At 40.4% G+C, this 17,372-nt stretch overlaps 1 protein-coding gene across 3 annotated transcripts in view; it reads right to left on the reverse strand.

Moving 5' to 3' along the window:
- LOC124598209 (RAB6A-GEF complex partner protein 2) overlaps positions 1-17,372 on the reverse strand; it is an 82,592-nt gene that overhangs the window by 36,106 nt on the left and 29,114 nt on the right. The window contains exons 3-4 of one of the 3 annotated variants that reach the window (XM_047135985.1): positions 6,727-6,852; positions 6,501-6,650 (exon numbers count right to left, since the gene is read on the reverse strand). In XM_047135985.1, the coding sequence (XP_046991941.1) occupies positions 6,501-6,650; positions 6,727-6,852 (276 nt within the window). The remainder of the gene's footprint in view (positions 1-6,500; positions 6,651-6,726; positions 6,853-17,372) is intronic. The other 2 variants (XM_047135987.1, XM_047135986.1) reach the window with 2 other exon arrangements.

Genomic DNA, 17,372 nt, shown 5'->3' on the forward strand with positions numbered 1-17,372 from the left:
TATTTTTCTGTCAAAATAGCAAAACTCTTCTACTACATTAAGTGTCTCGTTTCCTAATCTGATTCTCTTGGCATCACCTGATTTAATTCAACTACAGTCCATTATTCTTGTTTTGTTTTTGTTGATGTACATCTTATATCCTCCTTTCAAGACACTGTCCATTCCATTCAGCTGCTCTTTCAGGTCCTTTGCTGTCTCTTACAGAATTACAATGTAATCAGCAAACTTCAAACTTTTTATTTCTTCTCCATGGATTTTAATGCCTACTCCAAGTTTTTCTTTTGTTTCCTTTACTGCTTGCTCAGTATACACATTGAATAACGCCAGAGATAGGCTACAAGCCTGTCTCACTCTCTTCTCAACCACTGCTTCCCTTTTATGCCCCTCTACTCTTATAACTGCCATCTGGTTTCTGTACAAATTGTAAATAGCCTTTCGCTCCCTGTGTTTTACCCCTGCCACCTTCAGAATTTGAAAGAGAGTATTTCAGTCAACATTGTCAAAAGCTTTCTCTAAGTCAACAAATGCCAGAAACATAGGTTTGCCTTTCCTTAACCTATCTTCTAAGGTAAGTCGTAGGGTCAGTTTTGCCTCGCATGTTCCTACATTTCTATGGTATCCACACTGATCTTCCCCGAAGTCAGCTTCTACCAGTTTTTCCATCAGTCTGTAAAGAATTCGTCTTAGTATTTTGCAACTGTGACTTATCAAACTTATAGTTTGGTAATTTTCACACCTGTCAGCACCTGCCTTGTTTGACATTGGCATTATTATATTCTTCTTGAAGTCTGAGGGTATTTCACCTGTCTCATACATCTTGCTCACCAGATGGAAGAGTTTTTTCGTGGCTGGCTCTTCCAACGTTATCAGTAGTTCTAATGGAATGCTGTCTATTCCCAGTGCCTTGTTTCGACTTAGGTCTTTCAGTTCTCTGTCAAACTCTTCATGGAGTATTACATACCCCATTTCATCTTCATTTATGTCCTCTTCCATTGCCATAATATTGCCTTCAATTACATCACCCTTGTATAGACCCCCTATATACTGTACTCCTTCCACCTTTCTGCTTCTTTCCCTTCTTTGCTTAGGACTGGTTTTACATATTAGCTCTTCATATTCATACCGGTGGCTCCCTCTTTTCCAAAAATCTCTTTAATTTTCCTGTAGGCAGTATCTGTCTTACCCCTAGTGATACATGCTTCTACATCCTTACATTTGTTCTCTAACCATCCCTGCTTAGCTATTTTGCACTTCCTGTCGATCTCATTTTTGAGACGTTTGTATTCCTTTTCACCCGCTTCATTTACTGCATTTTTATATTTTCACCTTTCACCAATTAAATTCAATATGTTATGTTCGCTTGCTTTATTTCTTCATTGATGGAAGTTCAACACTAATTTCTGTAAATAATGTAGCCGACAGTGCTCAGTTGTGTTTCACAGTTCTTTACTTTCACTGTTCACAACCCCCCAATTTTACACAGTTAATCTGGCCAGTTCACTATTGGTTAACTTTTGAAAAGCCTTATCAATAGTTTACAGGCAAACATCAGCATACTGCTACAATAGTTTGGTGTTGAACAACTATGAGCAGTAAATATGTAACGACGCAGTTCTTGCAGAATCATACAGTACGTATTGAACAGACAACTGTCATTGTTTTAACACACAGATTATTTGTCTTACACTTATTTCACTGTTAAGTTGATGCATTATTGTTGATCTAACCAATACGGCTTCCTTGTCTGAAAATTGGCTGTGGATTGACTGTCTTGTGACCAAAATTCAGGCCATTATATATATCATCACAATAATAGGCACTGAAACTATACACTGTTCGATGTTTAAGTCACAGAAATTAAAATTAAAACATAAGTCATCAAATTTTCTGAATATATCAAAAAATTCCATCTTTTTAACAGTTTCTTCTACTAGAAGAGTTAAGCCGAATTATTTGTTTAAATGATGAAATTAACAGATATATTTATAAAAACAATACTTTTGGCAAAACTGGTAATTACTTCGGAATTAATGAAGGGCTGGCTTTGCTAATACATATTTGAATAGTGCCAGACACTTTAAGGATACTAGTACTACACCATCCAAATGTTCATAATTAGTACAGAATTTACATTTGTTTGTAAGTCAACAATAGAATTTAAGTTCCAAAACAATTATTTATTTCACCCTATAACGAAAGATATTAACCAGGAATAGTCAAAATAAATTAGGAAATTACACAAAACTAAGCACAAAATTAGATCTGGTGCTATAGTCTTTAAAACTGAGGGCCAACCTTTCCCTTTTATGAAAGTGCAAATTATTCTCACATATGTTATTAGTAATTAGATCAAAAATGAAAAAAATGAGTTTAAGGAGCAGATGGCAAAACAAAAGAGAAAGTAAAAAGATCCCAGTTTGATTTGTCACAGGTATCTCTTCTGTTACCCATAGATTTCTATTAACCCTCGTCTTTTTACCTACTTGATTCTCTGCTGCCTTCACTCTTTCATCTATCAAAGCTATCCATTCTTCTTCTACTGTGCGTCTTTCCCCTGTTCTTGTCAACTGTTTCCTAATGCTCTCTCTGAAATTCTCTACAGCCTCTGGTTCTTTCGGATTATCCTGGGCCCATCTCCTTAAATTCCTATCTTTTTGCAGTTTCTTCAGTTTTGGTCTACAGTTTATAACCAATAAATTGTGGCCAGAGTCCACATCTGCTCCTGAAAATGTCTTACAGTTTAAAACCTAGTTCCTAAATTTCTGTCTTACCATTATATAATCTATCTGAAACCTTCCAATGTCTCCAGGTCTCTTCCACATATATAACCTATTTTCATGACTCTTAAACCACATATTATTAAGTTACACTCTTTGCAAAATTCTACTAGGTGGCTTCCTGTTCCATTCCTTACCCCCAGTCCATATTCCCCACTACTTTTAACTTCTCTTCCTTTTCCTACTATTGAATTCCAGTCCCCCATGACTATTCCCTGAACTCTGACTAATTACCACTAGAGGTCGGGCCTGAACTACGTCACTGACAATACTCTGCTGACTTCAACTAACAATTGAGCGGTAGCCATCCCCAAATACTTTGTGTAGTACATTACTTGTTTTCTTTTCTTATTTTGAAATACATGACGCGATTAATCCCAGTCCATCACGGATTTCGATTATGGCTCTTACAACACCAGAAGAGATCAACAATCCATGTGGCATTGTGTCGGTACTGCTCTAGGCTGGCCCCCAGCGAAATGAAGGCGGGGTTTGTTTCCCCATACCACTCATTCCCCTGTGGCGGTCAAAATTCTCATCTGCTTACACTTGTGGCCATCTGCAACAACAGCCTGCAGTGCCCGGCCTTTGCACTACAGCAATTGCAAAACAAAATTTGTAATGTTTTTCAATGGTGCTGAAATTCTCCCCATAACTTTAAAATCAAGTTGCTGTATGCTCGGTTCTACTACTGTGCTAAGTGCCTTGTCAATTCTATCTGTAGCATTGTCAAGCATGGGTCGTAGTTCTATGAATACCCGTGAAAACAGAAAATTAGTAGTCAGTAGATTTTTTGATCTTCAAATTGGGTGAGAAAAGACAAATAATATTTGGAAATACCTTATATTGGAGATGCATTCACTTCACTGGCAGGAAAATGCTGCTCCTTTTGAACAGAACAATCGTTTTTGAAAGCTTACATACAGCCAAACGAAGAAAACAAAGGCCATTTCGGAAGAAAAATGGTTTTGAAGTTTGTGGAAAAGCAAAAATTCCAGTCAAAAAGTGCATTCCAGTCAAAATGTGAATTTTGCCAAAAACAGATGCTACATTTTCTGGTCCCTGTGCAATTGATTCTACCTTTTGGAAGTCCGGACACAGTACACACAGACCAAGGGACAAATTTCATAGCTTCATTATTCATCTAAGTTGTAAGCTTCTGAGAATCAAGAAATTGAGGACAACCCTTTTTCATCCTAAAGCAAAATGAAAAGAGAAGCATGTAACAAAACCATAACTAAGATGATTTCTTATGACATCAAAAAACCTACAAGGCTGGGCTAGGTATCTGCTGTACCTTATCGGCTTACAACTGTCAAATCCACAAGCAGACTGGCCTCACTCTCTGGCACCAGTTTTCAGCTAGTTATGACATGATCCTTCTCCTACTCTCCTTATTTCTCACTTTTTATTCTGACAAGAAAAGTAACTTCTTTTCATGACACCACTGGCTGGTTGATGGCCTCAAATGTTGACCTGGGCATGCCCGTATGTATTCCATCTACTGAATACAATGAGCCAACTTTAAACTAACTCTTTTATTTAAAAACTCCTTCTGATGCCTACAGCCCGGACTGTCCAAGTCAGATCTCCCTCTGACCCTGAACAAATTTATGGGGGCAAACTTCTGTACACTCACCACATATTTCTACTGTTTCCGTGTTTGCTTTCCCTGAAATAAATTTTTTCTGTAAAAAACAACTGATACTAAAATGCAACATGTGGGCTGGAACATAAGTAATCACATCAGTAATGACATTCACTAACTCTTGGGCAAGTGAGCATTTTGGATGGAGCAGGTGGGGTGAACACAAAGACACAAACTGAAGGGATACTGTGAAGCTTAGGGACTGTGATACATAGAAAGGGAGCAGAATAGAAATATTATTCCAGGAAAAGCTTGCCATGCTGGTGGTAGACCGTATATCTACACACACAAAGATGTTTAGGAGGCAGAATTGTAGAGGAATGTTTCTCTTGCTCTCCTATTCTTTCATTCACCAGTCCTGTTCGCCCCATATGGGTAGGGTCTCCACCCTCCACCCCCCACCCCCTGCTCTCTCTCTCTCTCTCTCTCTCTCTCTCTCTCTGTGTGTGTGTGTGTGTGTGTGTGTGTGTGTGTGTGTGTGTGTGTTTTATGTAAAACTTTTTTATATGTCTACCTACTGTTCAGTGTCTTCGTTATGTGTTTGTTTTTAAAATGTCCATTCTACTACACTCATGTTCACAAAAAAAACAGAACACTTTGAATGACTAGAGATAACACATTCATATTCACAGGAAATGTACATTAGTATGTTTTGTAGATATGATTAACATTTCAGTCACCTTAATTCAGCATGCATCCTGTAGCCTAGTATGCACAGGGTCTCCCACAGGCCCTGAAAACCCTTTCCCATGCAGGATGCCATCCTGTGGTATAGCCATCTGTGCTGTGTTCACCTGGTTCCAAAATTCATCTGTGGTGGCTGGCATTGGGTCACAGCACACATTCTCAATTGGTGACAAGTCTGGTGGGGCAGGGCAAAAAACTGACATCCTGTAACACCAGAAGACATGTGTTCATGCAACAACATGTGGTTGTGCTCTGTCTTGCTGAAAAATGATGTCTGTAGTGATGTTGCAGAAAGGGTATGGCCACGGGTCACGGGATGTCTTTCTCATAGGTCACACTGGTCGCAGTGCGCTGAACATGAAACCAACTGTGATTTGTGGTTGTACCCAATAGCACCCCGCCCCATAAGGCCTCAAGTTGGTGCTGTAAGTCTTGTGTGAATGTAGTGATTGTGATGCCGCTCCATCTGTGGTGAACCAAAATCCCGCCATAATTTTCAAACAAAGAGAATCTGGATTCATCTGAAAACACCACCTGCCCCCCCAGAGACATCCCATACACCATTGCTGTCTAGCATGTTTCTGCACATTCGTCAAAGGTAGGCGGAGAAATGGATGACACACAGGTAACTCGTGCTGTAATAAGTGGAGACGGACTGTTATCCCTGATAGTGTACAATATGTTGCACTGTTCCACTGTTGTGTCAGAGCCGAGGAGGATGGAGATCTCTCTTGCAGTGCCATTTGAGCTGCTGATCTTCTTGGGGGACAGTTCGCGTGGTGCGTCCTGACCCATCGTGTCATGTTCTCCAGCCTTTTGTGAACCATTCAGCAAACACCCTTTGCACTGCTGAAACATTTCATCCCACATGAGCAGCAGTTTCCCAGATGGATGCACCACATTCTCTCATGCCAATAATACACCCTCTTCCAAACTCATTGATTTAATGATATGATTCATGCAAATGACTATGAGGTACTGTGCACATCTGTTCAAGTCACACTGATCCAGCTAACTTTGGTCTATAGCAACAACGAGAGCCACAGGCACATTTTAACAGTAGGTGGTATTGCACCATGATATCGATGTTGACCCTGAACTTGTGGGCCGACATGGTTCAAATACTAATCATTTCTGCAGAACATACTAATGTGCACATCCTGTGAATATGAACATCCTATATCTAAGTGTTCAAGGTGTTCTTTTTTTCTGAACATAAGTGTACATAAAAGCAGTTTAATTACAATACCTGCAGATAAATGTTCACATAATAACTAATTTTGCAATTATTTACAACACAGAAATTGACACTGGCTGACAAAATTCTGATATTTACCAGTTAAATCACAAGATCTTCAAACCATACTCACATTTCTGTATCAACTTACCATTAACTACCAAAACTCGAAGAGGAACTCTCAGTAGTTTTATAGGGCTGTTTACCCTCTGCATTCCAATAGTTATTTTATAAGAGTATTTCACAGCTTGTCCACGATATGAAGGTGGTGCTTCATTAGGTAGGACTTCACTGTATAAATCTGAAAGGAAAGAGTAACTTTTGTAGGTTCAATGAGAGAAACTCCTAAGCACTGGCATGTTAAATACTATACTTACAAGATTTGCTTTCTCCAGATGCAAGGCGCAGGTCACAGAACAAAATTTTTGGTTTTGTAGAAAGAACTATGTGACCTGTCTCTCCCCGGCATGGTGCAAACGAGGTGGCTGGAAACAACCCATCTACTACCAACAATCACACAAATTTTTGATTACAGACAATGGAAACATAGTAAATTTATACATCACATCTTTTGCAACACTTTACGAGCTGAAAAAAGCTAAGTTACGGTGTGTGTGTGGGTGGGGGTGGGGTGGGGGGGAGTTTCACTCATGTCTACAAAATAACTGGTATTAAATATACAAAAAACAAAAAGGAAAATTAGTTAGCATGAAGAGCTAGGGAGTGTAATTTTTTGGACATAGATAAAAAGACTCTTGACTGGAATATTTTTGTCATTTCATGAAAAACATTACTTTGGGTTTTATTACATAATTATATTGCTGTTGTGCCCTCCCCCCACCAAAATAATCTCCATCCCCTCTTTTTGCATTTGACTCCTCTACATCTCTAGTCATATTTGCCTTACAGAAATTTGTTTTGGTTTCATGAATACTTGTTTTCACAATAAATATTCTTTGGTACTTTCAACTAGACTGCTATGTAATAGTCATAACAGACTGCATTCTTTATGTATATATTCTTAACTGTGTTCACTATGAAATATTTCTACATACAGAGCCACCTTCTGTAGTACTCAGCATGACTCCTGCTGTATTTCTGTTTTGTTGACAAGAGACAGCTTGTGGCACAAGATGGGTTGTGTCAATACAGAGCATCAACACTGCTAAATTCATTTGCTGTTTGATGGGTTGGATCCATAGGGCCATTGCTATATGTGGCAGTGATCTACCGTATTTACTCGAATCTAAGCCGCACTTTTTTTCTGGTTTTTGTAATCCAAAAAACCGCCTGCGGCCTAGAATCGAGTGCAAAGTAAGCGGAAGTTCTGAAAAATGTTGGTAGGTGCCACCACAACAAACTTCTGCCGTCGAATATATGTAGTGCTACACAGGCATGCTTTGCAGGCACAAAGATAAATACTGGCGCCAAAACCTCTGCGTCTTTAAAAAAAAAAATTTGGAAGACAAGCTTTTTTTCTCCGCCCCGAGTTTTGACCACTGCATTTTTATACATTATCCAACCAAGTAAATACAAATTAAGTATAGTTCATCTTCGAATTTAGCAGCATTTCAATGTACTACGAAAATCCGACTGGCGAGACTGTTTGGGATGTTTGTCAATATGGCCAACTCTATGTACTGAATTTTTTGTTACCTCTGAGGAGAGATGGTTGCTAATAGGAACTTTTATGAATTGTGAATCACATGCAATATTCTCTTCACCGTAAGAATAATACGAATATAAACATTTTGCCATGTATTCTTTCGTGTTTGCTGCTATCTCATTTAACCTGTCTGCCTAATTAACTACGAAACTAGAGTGAGACAACAGCAAAGGCAGAAGAATATACATATCATGTCATGTTTATATTCGTATTATTCTTGTGCCTAATAGTGATACAGTCAGAAATGAAGCACGGCAATTGACTAGATTTTTAAATCTAAGATGACTAATTTCTGTGCAGAATGCAATGTACTAAAGAGGCGTCTGCAAAGATTTTCAAACGGAGAAAAATTTTCGCTAAACTCTCGTTCAGAACATCTTCTATCATACGCATTCTATTATTTGGTTCTTGTTGATCATTATCAAAGAAAGCAGCAGTGTAAGTAACAACAAATAGCAGTCTCTTGCCTCTCTCTTTTTTTTCTTTTAATTGTAAGCGGCGGTAGCGTGCACAGAAGCAAGCCATGCCGCGAGCGGCAACAGGCCGTAAACCCAGAATGCAAAAACCAATGCATGACACAGTATAGTAATACATTTTTAGCTTAGCGTGACGTAAACACCTATAACAAAGAGAACGGCACTTATCATATCAAAGAAAAATAAGCAATCAATTCAAACCAGACGAAGCACGTGAAAAAGGAAGGGTACCCGTATAAATACGGACGGAGAGCCTGACGCATAGCAATGGGTACCTGGTATAGCTTAACTGCTAAGCTTACGACTCGAACCGAAATACTGTACCTCATTCGACCTAAATTGTGCCTCATATTACAATGGACCAACATTGTTTCGATTTGGAGGTGCGTCATAAAACTTTTTTCTCCCCTTGAATTTCGAGTCTCAAATTTCAGGTGCGGCTTAGATTCGGGAAAATTTTTTTTCCTTGATTTCGAGTCTCATTTTTCAGGTGCGGCTTAGATTCGAGTAAATACGGTATACAAGGTTGCTGAACAGACGTATTTTTAGAAAGACAATCACACATGTCGTAGTACTAAGATGTTTCCAGTCTAAATGGATACTTCAAACTACAGACATATTTGCAAATAAAAGGAAAGTGACTTCAAAACTAAAGTACAGTATTTGCAGTTTGATGGTACAATTTAAATGGACTAGTAATCAATTAAATTCATATATAGATATTTCCCCAAAACAAAGATATACAGGATTAAACGAGACACAAACTGAATAGTGAAAGTGCTGAGTCATCAACAGGCACACAAACAGAATTAAAATTTTGCTACATTTTGGATGAATTCTTTAACAAGCTAGAATACCTCCCCTCTCCCAAAACCAACCTGTGCAGTTACATTGTGCTCCTGAACACACAATACCAGGGTTGTGTGGGAGTGGAGAGCACTTTTTTTTTTTTTAGTTGGGGCAGTTCTCCATCCAGTTCAGATAATGATAGCTGTAGAAAAGCCAGAAGCATCACTTTAAGATTGGAAGAAATGCCTCCCACAGGTGAGAGTATTAAAAGCCTAGTAGTTAACTGCTGAAGCATTTGCAACAAAGTGTCAGAGTTTGAAGCAATTTTGGGATGCAGTGAAGGTCACATTATACTAGATACAGAGAGCTGGTTGAAATCTGAAATTAACAGCAAAGCAATTTAGGAGGAAAATTTAAGTATTTATCAAATGGATAGACTAATGGGAAATGGATGTGGTTTATTTGTAGCAACAGACAAGAAACTAATATCCACCGAGATAGAAATTGAAGCTGCATGTAAGTTTGTTAGGGCAAGACTCAGTATCAGTGGTGCACATAACATGGTAATTGGATCCTTCTATTGCTCATCCGACTCAACCCCTGATGTAACCAAAAACTTTAGAGAAAACCTCAGTTCACTTGTACATAAGTTCCCCAATCAGACTGTTATCATCAGTGGAAATGTTACAACGTGCCAAGGAGGAATTAGATAGGTGGAAAAGGGTGAAGGGTGATGGGGAATGGGAACTGGCAGTTGGCAAGAAGGCAGCTAGGAAGAGGAGGTATTTAGACAGTTTTATTTTGCGTATATGCAATAGATTTGACCAACTGTCAGAGTTGAGTGTAGAGGAGCCTCATGTAGCTGTAGATGTAGGGAACATGCAGCAGTCCTCAGTAATTAGGAGGCCTAGGTTAGTTGCAAAGTCTAGCAGAAAGAAGAAGATTCTGCTGCTAGGTAGTTCTCATAGTAGAGGTGTGGGCTAGCAGTTGCAGGAAGTGTTGTGGAGTGAGTACGAGGTCACCAGCATTGTGAAGCCTATTGCAGGGTTGGCTCAAGTGACTCACAGCATATGGGGGTTATGTAGGAATTTTACGAAGGAGGATAAGGGAGTAACAGTGGGTGGAGCAAGGAACAGTCTTGATAGGGACAGGGAATATGATGTAGGTGATGACCTGGTAAAGATAGCTACTCAAACTGGTGGCACTAATGTGCATTTCATGCAGCTGTTTCAGCGTCATGATCGGCCTCACCTTAATGCGGCTGTTAGGCGTGTTAACATGGGCTGAGGAGGGCCCTGATAGCAGAGGGGATGGGTCACATCTTAGTGGTGCCATTTGGGTCTATCAGTAGATTGGGTTTCACTAGACATGGCCTGCATCTCAATAGGTGTGGGAAGGTGAGGCTGGCTAAGCTTATAGGTGACAGGGTAGTGGGTGGTGGTGGAGTCACTCATAGAAAAATTCCTGTAGTAGTTAGTGTTAGAGCTGCACCTTTTTTTAGACTGAAGTCAGCTGATAGGTATATCTGCTTAAAGGAAGTCCTCTAACTAAGGGCTCACGTTCCAAGGATGTAACGTTTCCAAGTAGAGAAGGAATCAGCATATTTCATCAAAATATAAGAAGTATTATAGATAAAGTTAGTGAACTGCTTATAGATGTTTACTCTGAAATTACTGGTATATCAGAGCACCACTTAAATAATTTGACAATTCAGAGGCTTCCTTTACCAGGATACAGATTAGCTGGCTGTTTCTCAAGGAGTTCCTTGCGAGGTGGGGGAATGGCTATGTACATAAAAAACAGTATTCCATTTGAGTCCATAGATGTATAACGACACTGCACCGAACAGATATTTGAATGTTGTGCAGGGGCAGTTGAATTTACTGAAACTAAACTTATAATTGTTGTTGTTTATAGGTCCTCTAACTCTGACATCAGAGCATTTCTGCTCAAGCTAGAGAGGGTTCTTGATTCACTTTGTAGGAAGTACCAGAAATTAGTTATATGTGGTGACTTCAATATTAATTTTGTATATGATGGTGCAAGATGTTGGTAGATCTCCTAAATTCATATGAGCTAATGCAGACTGTGTGATTTTTTTTCAACTAGGGTGCAGGGGTATAGTAGCACAGCCATAGACAATATTTTTATTCATTCTTCATTTCTAGATGGGCATTCTGTTAGTAAAAGCGTGAATGGCCTTTCAGACCATGGTGCACAAATTTCAACACCGAAAGGCTTTTGTACTCAAACCAATGTCATATTTAATTACAAACTATTTAGGAAAGTTAATCCAACAGCAATAGAAAGTTTTTTAAACCTCATCAAGGAACAATAGTGGCTGGATGTTTACAGTGCTGGTAACATAGATGATAAATACAATGCTTCCCTTAACACATTTCTCATGCTCTTTGAGAGTTGCTTTCCATTAGAATATTCTAAATGGGGTACTAGTGTGGTGTCACCGCCAAACACCACACTTGCTAGGTGGTAGCCTTTAAATCGGCCGCAATCCGTTAGTATACGTCGGACCCGCGTGTCGCCACTATCAGTGATTGCAGACGGAGCGCCGCCACACGGCAGGTCTAGAGAGACTTCCTAGCACTCGCCCCAGTTAGACAGCCGACTTTGCTAGCGATGGTTCACTGACAAATTACGGTCTCATTTGCCGAGACGATAGTTAGCATAGCCTTCAGCTACGTCATTTGCTACGACCTAGCAAGGCGCCATTACCAGTTACTATTGATGCTGTAAAACATGTACCATCAAGAGTGATGTTCACCAATTATGGATTAAAGTTAAGTATTCCAGCAGCTACGTACGTTTTTTGTTAGTATAATTCCCTTGTCTTGTTCCAGACCTCACGCCAGCCTGCGTGAGCTTAAGCACGTGCCTTTCGGCTTCCTCCTAGTGGATTGGCTGTCTTGCCAGTCCACAACAACTAGCATTAATAGGCAGCCCGTGTGGCTGACTAGTGGGATAAGGATATCTTGTAGAACAAAGCGGGAATTACATCAAAATGTTAGAAGTAGTCACAATCAAGCTACAGTAGCCCATTACAAACAGTTTTGTAAGGTGTTTAAAAACGTTATTAGGAAGGCAAAGAGTATGTGGTAAGCAAATACAATAGCTTATCACAGGATAAAATTAAAACCATATGGTCAGTTGTGAAGGAAGTGCCTGGTCAGCAGCACAAGGTCGGCAATATAAAGTCAGTTTGTAGTAAAAATATTTCTGTTACTGATAAATCAGATATATGTACAGTATTTAACAATCATTTTCTGAGCATTGCTGGTGAATTAAATAAAAATTTAGTTTCTTTAGGAAATCATATAACTTTCTTGGCAAATGCCTTTCTGAGATTGATGCCTGAAATACTCCTCTGTGATACAGACAACAAGAGGGAGATTGAGTCAATAATAAAATCACTGAAGACTAAGGACTTTCATTGTTATGATGGAGTGTCTAGCAGAATATTAAAGTACTGTGCTGTAAATGTTAGCCCAGTATTTAGCCATATTTGTAATTTTTCCTTTAGGAATGGTCAGTTTCCTGGGCAATCAAAGTACTCAGTAGTAAATCCGCTTTATAAAAAGGTTGAAAGGGATAATGTAGATAATTTTAGACCTATTTCTACGCCATCAGTGTTTGCGAAAGTTACTGAAAAGGCTGTGTGTAAGGATAATTGATCATTTCATATCACACGATTTGCTATCAAATGTACAGTTTGGCTTTAGAAGTCGTTTAACAACTGCTATCAAATGTACAGTTCGGCTTTAGAAGTTGTTTAACAACTGAAAATGCTATATTCTCATTTCTCTGTGAGGTACTGGATGGGCTAAACAAAAGGTTTAGAATGCTTGGCATATTTTTTGCTTTAACTAAGGCATTTGATTGTGTTGATCACATAATATTGCTCCAGAAGTTGGAGCATTACGGAATATGGGGAGTAGCTCACAACTGGTTCACCTCTTACTTTAGCAACAGGCAGCAAAAGGTCATTATTCACTATGTTGATAACGACTGTGATGTGGGGTCTGAGTGGGGTACTGTCAAATGGGGTGGGATGGGGGGTGGGGGGGTGAGGGGTGCCCCTGGGATTAGTGTTGGGGCCTCTCCTGTTCCTTATTTATATAAATGATATGCCCTCTAGTATTACGGGTAACTCTAAAATATTTCTGTTTGCTGATGACACTAGCTTGGTAGTAAAGAATGTTGTGTGCAACATTGGCTCAGTTTCAAATAGTTCAGTACAGGACCTAAGTTCATGGCTTGTAGAAAATAAACTAATGCTAAATCACAGTAAGACTCAGTTTTTTCAGTTTATAACACACAATTCAACAAAACCTGACGTTTTAATTTCACAGAATGGGTATATGGTTAGTGAAACTGAACAGTTCAAATTCCTAGGTGTTCAGATAGATAGTAAGCTGCCGTGGAAAGCCCACATTCAGGATCTTGTTCAAAGACTTAATACTGCCATTTTTACTATTCGAATGGTATCAGAAGTGAGTGATCGTTTGACACGAAAATTGGTCTACTTTGCTTATTTTCATTCGCTTATGTTGTATGGTGTTATATTTTGGGGTAACTCTTCCCATTGTAAAAGGATATTTTTGGCTCCGAAATGGGCGGTTCAGGCAATAAGTGGTGTAAGTTCACAAACCTCTTGTTGACCCCTGTTCAGTAGTCTGGGTTTTTTGACACTGGCCTCTCAATATATACCGGGTGCTCAAAAAGTCAGTATAAATTTGAAAACTTAATAAACCACAGAATAATGTAGACAGAGAGGTAAAAATTGACACACGTGCTTGGAATGACATGGGGTTTTATTAGGGGGGGGGGGGTGGGGGGGGGGGGGGAAGTTCACAAAATGTCAGACAGATGGCACTGGACAGCAAAACGTCAGTAACTGCGCATGACAATCATGTATAAAAGGAGCTGTAATGAGAGAGAGAATCAGATGCGCCAGCAGTCGCAGCATGTTGACGTTACCTGAAAAGGCGCTTTTAGTGAAGCTGTATTATCAGAATGGGGAATGTGCTAGTTCAGCGTTACGACCCTATCGCCATAGGAAGGGGATTCGAATGGGTAAAGGTCTGTTGACAAATGCAGCTGTGGCGAGAATGGTTTCGAAGTTCGAAGCCATGGGTTGTTTAGACGATAGACCCTATAGTGGCTGACCGAGCACAAGGCATAACGCTGCTGAGACAGTTCAGGAAGAAATGGAGACTGTAGTGGGTTCGTCTATGCATGGGGAAGTCAGCGCTCGTGCAGTCGCACATCGCACCGGCATTCCATACACTAATGTTTAGTTGGCATTTAGGCGTACCCTCAGATGCTATCCTTATAAAATCCATCAGCATCATGAACTGTTACTTGGCGATTTAATGAAGCGGAGGGCATTTGCGGTGTGGGCGTTTCAAAAGATCGCGGAAGATGACGATTGGTTGAGTAACGTATTGTGGACCGACGAAGCTCATTTCACGCTCCGAGGGTCTGTCAACACCCACAACTGCAGAATTTGGGCTACCAAAAATCCTAGAAATGACATGGAAACTCCATTGCACGACAAGGAAGTCACAGTATGGGTTGGATTTACCACATCTACCATTATCGGGCCTTTTTTCTTCAAGGAAATGCATGATTCTGGTTTTGTAATTGCTACCGTGACGGGTGAGAGGTACGCCGATATGTTACAGAATCGCATCATCCCCAGCCTGGCTGATAAACACCTGCTGGAACGTACGATGTTTATGCAGGATGGTGCTCCACTCCATATTGCTAGATGCATGAGAGATCTCTTGCGCACGTTGTTTGGTGATTATCGTGTGCTCAGCCGCCACTTTCGTCATGCTTGGCCTCCCAGGTCCCCAGACCTCAGTCCGTGCGATTATTGGCTTTGGGGTTACCTGAAGTTGCACGTGTATCATGATCGACCGACAGCTCTAGGGATGCTGAAAGACAACATCCAATGCCAATGCCACACCATAACTCCGGACATGCTTTACAGTCCTGTCCACAACATTATTCCTTGGCTACAGCTATTGTTGAGGAATGATGGTGGACATATTGAGCATTTCCTGTAAAGAACATCATCTTTGCTTTGTCTTACTTTGTTATGCTAATTATTGCTATTCTGATCAGATGAAGCGCCATCTGTCGGACATTTTTTGAACTTTTGTATTTTTTTGGTTCTAATAAACCCCATGTCATTCCAAGCCTGTGTGCCAATTTGTACCTCTCTATCTACATTATTCCATGATTTATTCAGTTTTCAAATTTATACTGACTTTTTGATCACCCGGTATATTCCTTACTGCCATTTCTTGTTAACAATATTAGCTTATTTCCAAGAATAAGCAGCTTTCACTCGGTTAATACTCAACAGAAATCAAACCTGCATTTGGATCGGACTTCCTTAACTCTTGTGCAAAAAGGTGTGCAGTATACTGCTGCATTCATTTTCAATAAGCTACCACTAAAATTCGAAAACTCTTAGCAGTAATCCACGCGCTTTCAAATGAAACTGAAGAGTTTCCTCATGAGTCACTCCTTCTGTTCTGTCGAGGAGTTCCTTGAAAAATTAAGCAGATTCTTATTGTACTGTTGATTGTGTTTACTTAAACTTATGGAGTGACTTTTTTGGGTTCATAAACATTTATTTTTATCTGTTATTACTTTTATGTTTTAATTTCATGTACTGATACATTCCATGACCTCAGAGATTTGCTCCTCAATTTGGTCCTAAAATAAAATAAAGATAACATGCCAGGGACACCTGTTGGGGTCTGATACCCAAAAAGACGTCTGATCTTTGTCCAGACTTGGGAAGGTGATGTATGGCACCCACTGGTCGACACGTACCTCTCCCAACACTCATGTTTCCGACGTTTTATAAGCTGTTGAATGCAGGCACAGAGCCACTTAAAGACTTATAGTTGCTCTAGGGAAGGGTGCCGCTTATGTTGCTGTAGAGCTCGCCGATGCTCTTTAATTGCCTCAGCGACTTCCAACGACCACCAAGGAACTGTTTTTCGCCAGGGGCACCCTAAACAACTAGAGATCAAGTTTTCCATTGCAGAAACAATCGTTGTAGTGACGTGCTCAACGACAACATCGATGGCACCATGTGGGGGGAGATTCAGCAGTGACAGCAGAGGTGAAGACTTCCCAGTCTGCCTTGTTTAAAGCCCATCTGGGTAGGCATCCCTGGGCATGATGCCAGAGGAGTAACAGGAAGATGGGGAACTGGTCACTCCCACACAGGTCATCATGTGCTCTCCAGTGGACAGATGGGTAAAGGCCAGGACTGCAATCCGAGAGATCAATGGCTGAATATGTGCTACATGCCACACTGAAATGTGTGGGAGCACCTGTATTTAAGAGACAGAGGTCGAGTTGTGATAGTAAATTTTCGACCTCCCTACCTTGGCCAGGAAGCATGGTGCCAACCCACAAGGGGTTATGCGTGTTAAAAATCTCCCAAAAGTAGGAAAGGTTTAGGGAGTTGATCAATCAGTGCAGCCAATACGTTCAGGGGTATTGCACCATCTGGAGGAAGATATACGTTGCAGACAGTTATTTCCTGCATCGTCCTTATCCTGACAGCCACAGCTTCAAGAGGGGTTTGAAGGGGCACAGGTTCACTACATACCGAGTTCAGGACATAGATGCAAACTCCACCTGACACACTATTATAGTCATTACGGTTCCTGTAATATCTCTTATAGCCATGGAGGGCAGGGGTCGGCAGTGCCGGGAACCAGGTTTTCTGGAGGGCAATGAAGAAAGCAGGTGTAAAGCTTAACAGTTGCCATAGCTCAGCCAGGTGGTGGAAAAAACCTCCGCAATTCCACTGGAGGATTACGTGATTGTGAGACTTGGAAGGCATGAAACACTCAATGAGGCAGTCTATGCCTCAGGATCACCTACTGTCACCAGATGAGTACCTGTGCAATCGACATCTATTGTGTCTGAGGGCCCAGTGAGATCTAGGTCCTCAGCGGACGCCAGAATCTCCACCTCATCCTCAGACACAGAGTTTGTAGGTAGTGGTGGTGTGTTAGGTTTCTCTCACTGTTCCTTAGGT

This window comes from Schistocerca americana, chromosome 1 (assembly GCF_021461395.2).
Source record: "Schistocerca americana isolate TAMUIC-IGC-003095 chromosome 1, iqSchAmer2.1, whole genome shotgun sequence".
Classification (NCBI taxonomy): domain Eukaryota; kingdom Metazoa; phylum Arthropoda; class Insecta; order Orthoptera; family Acrididae; genus Schistocerca; species Schistocerca americana.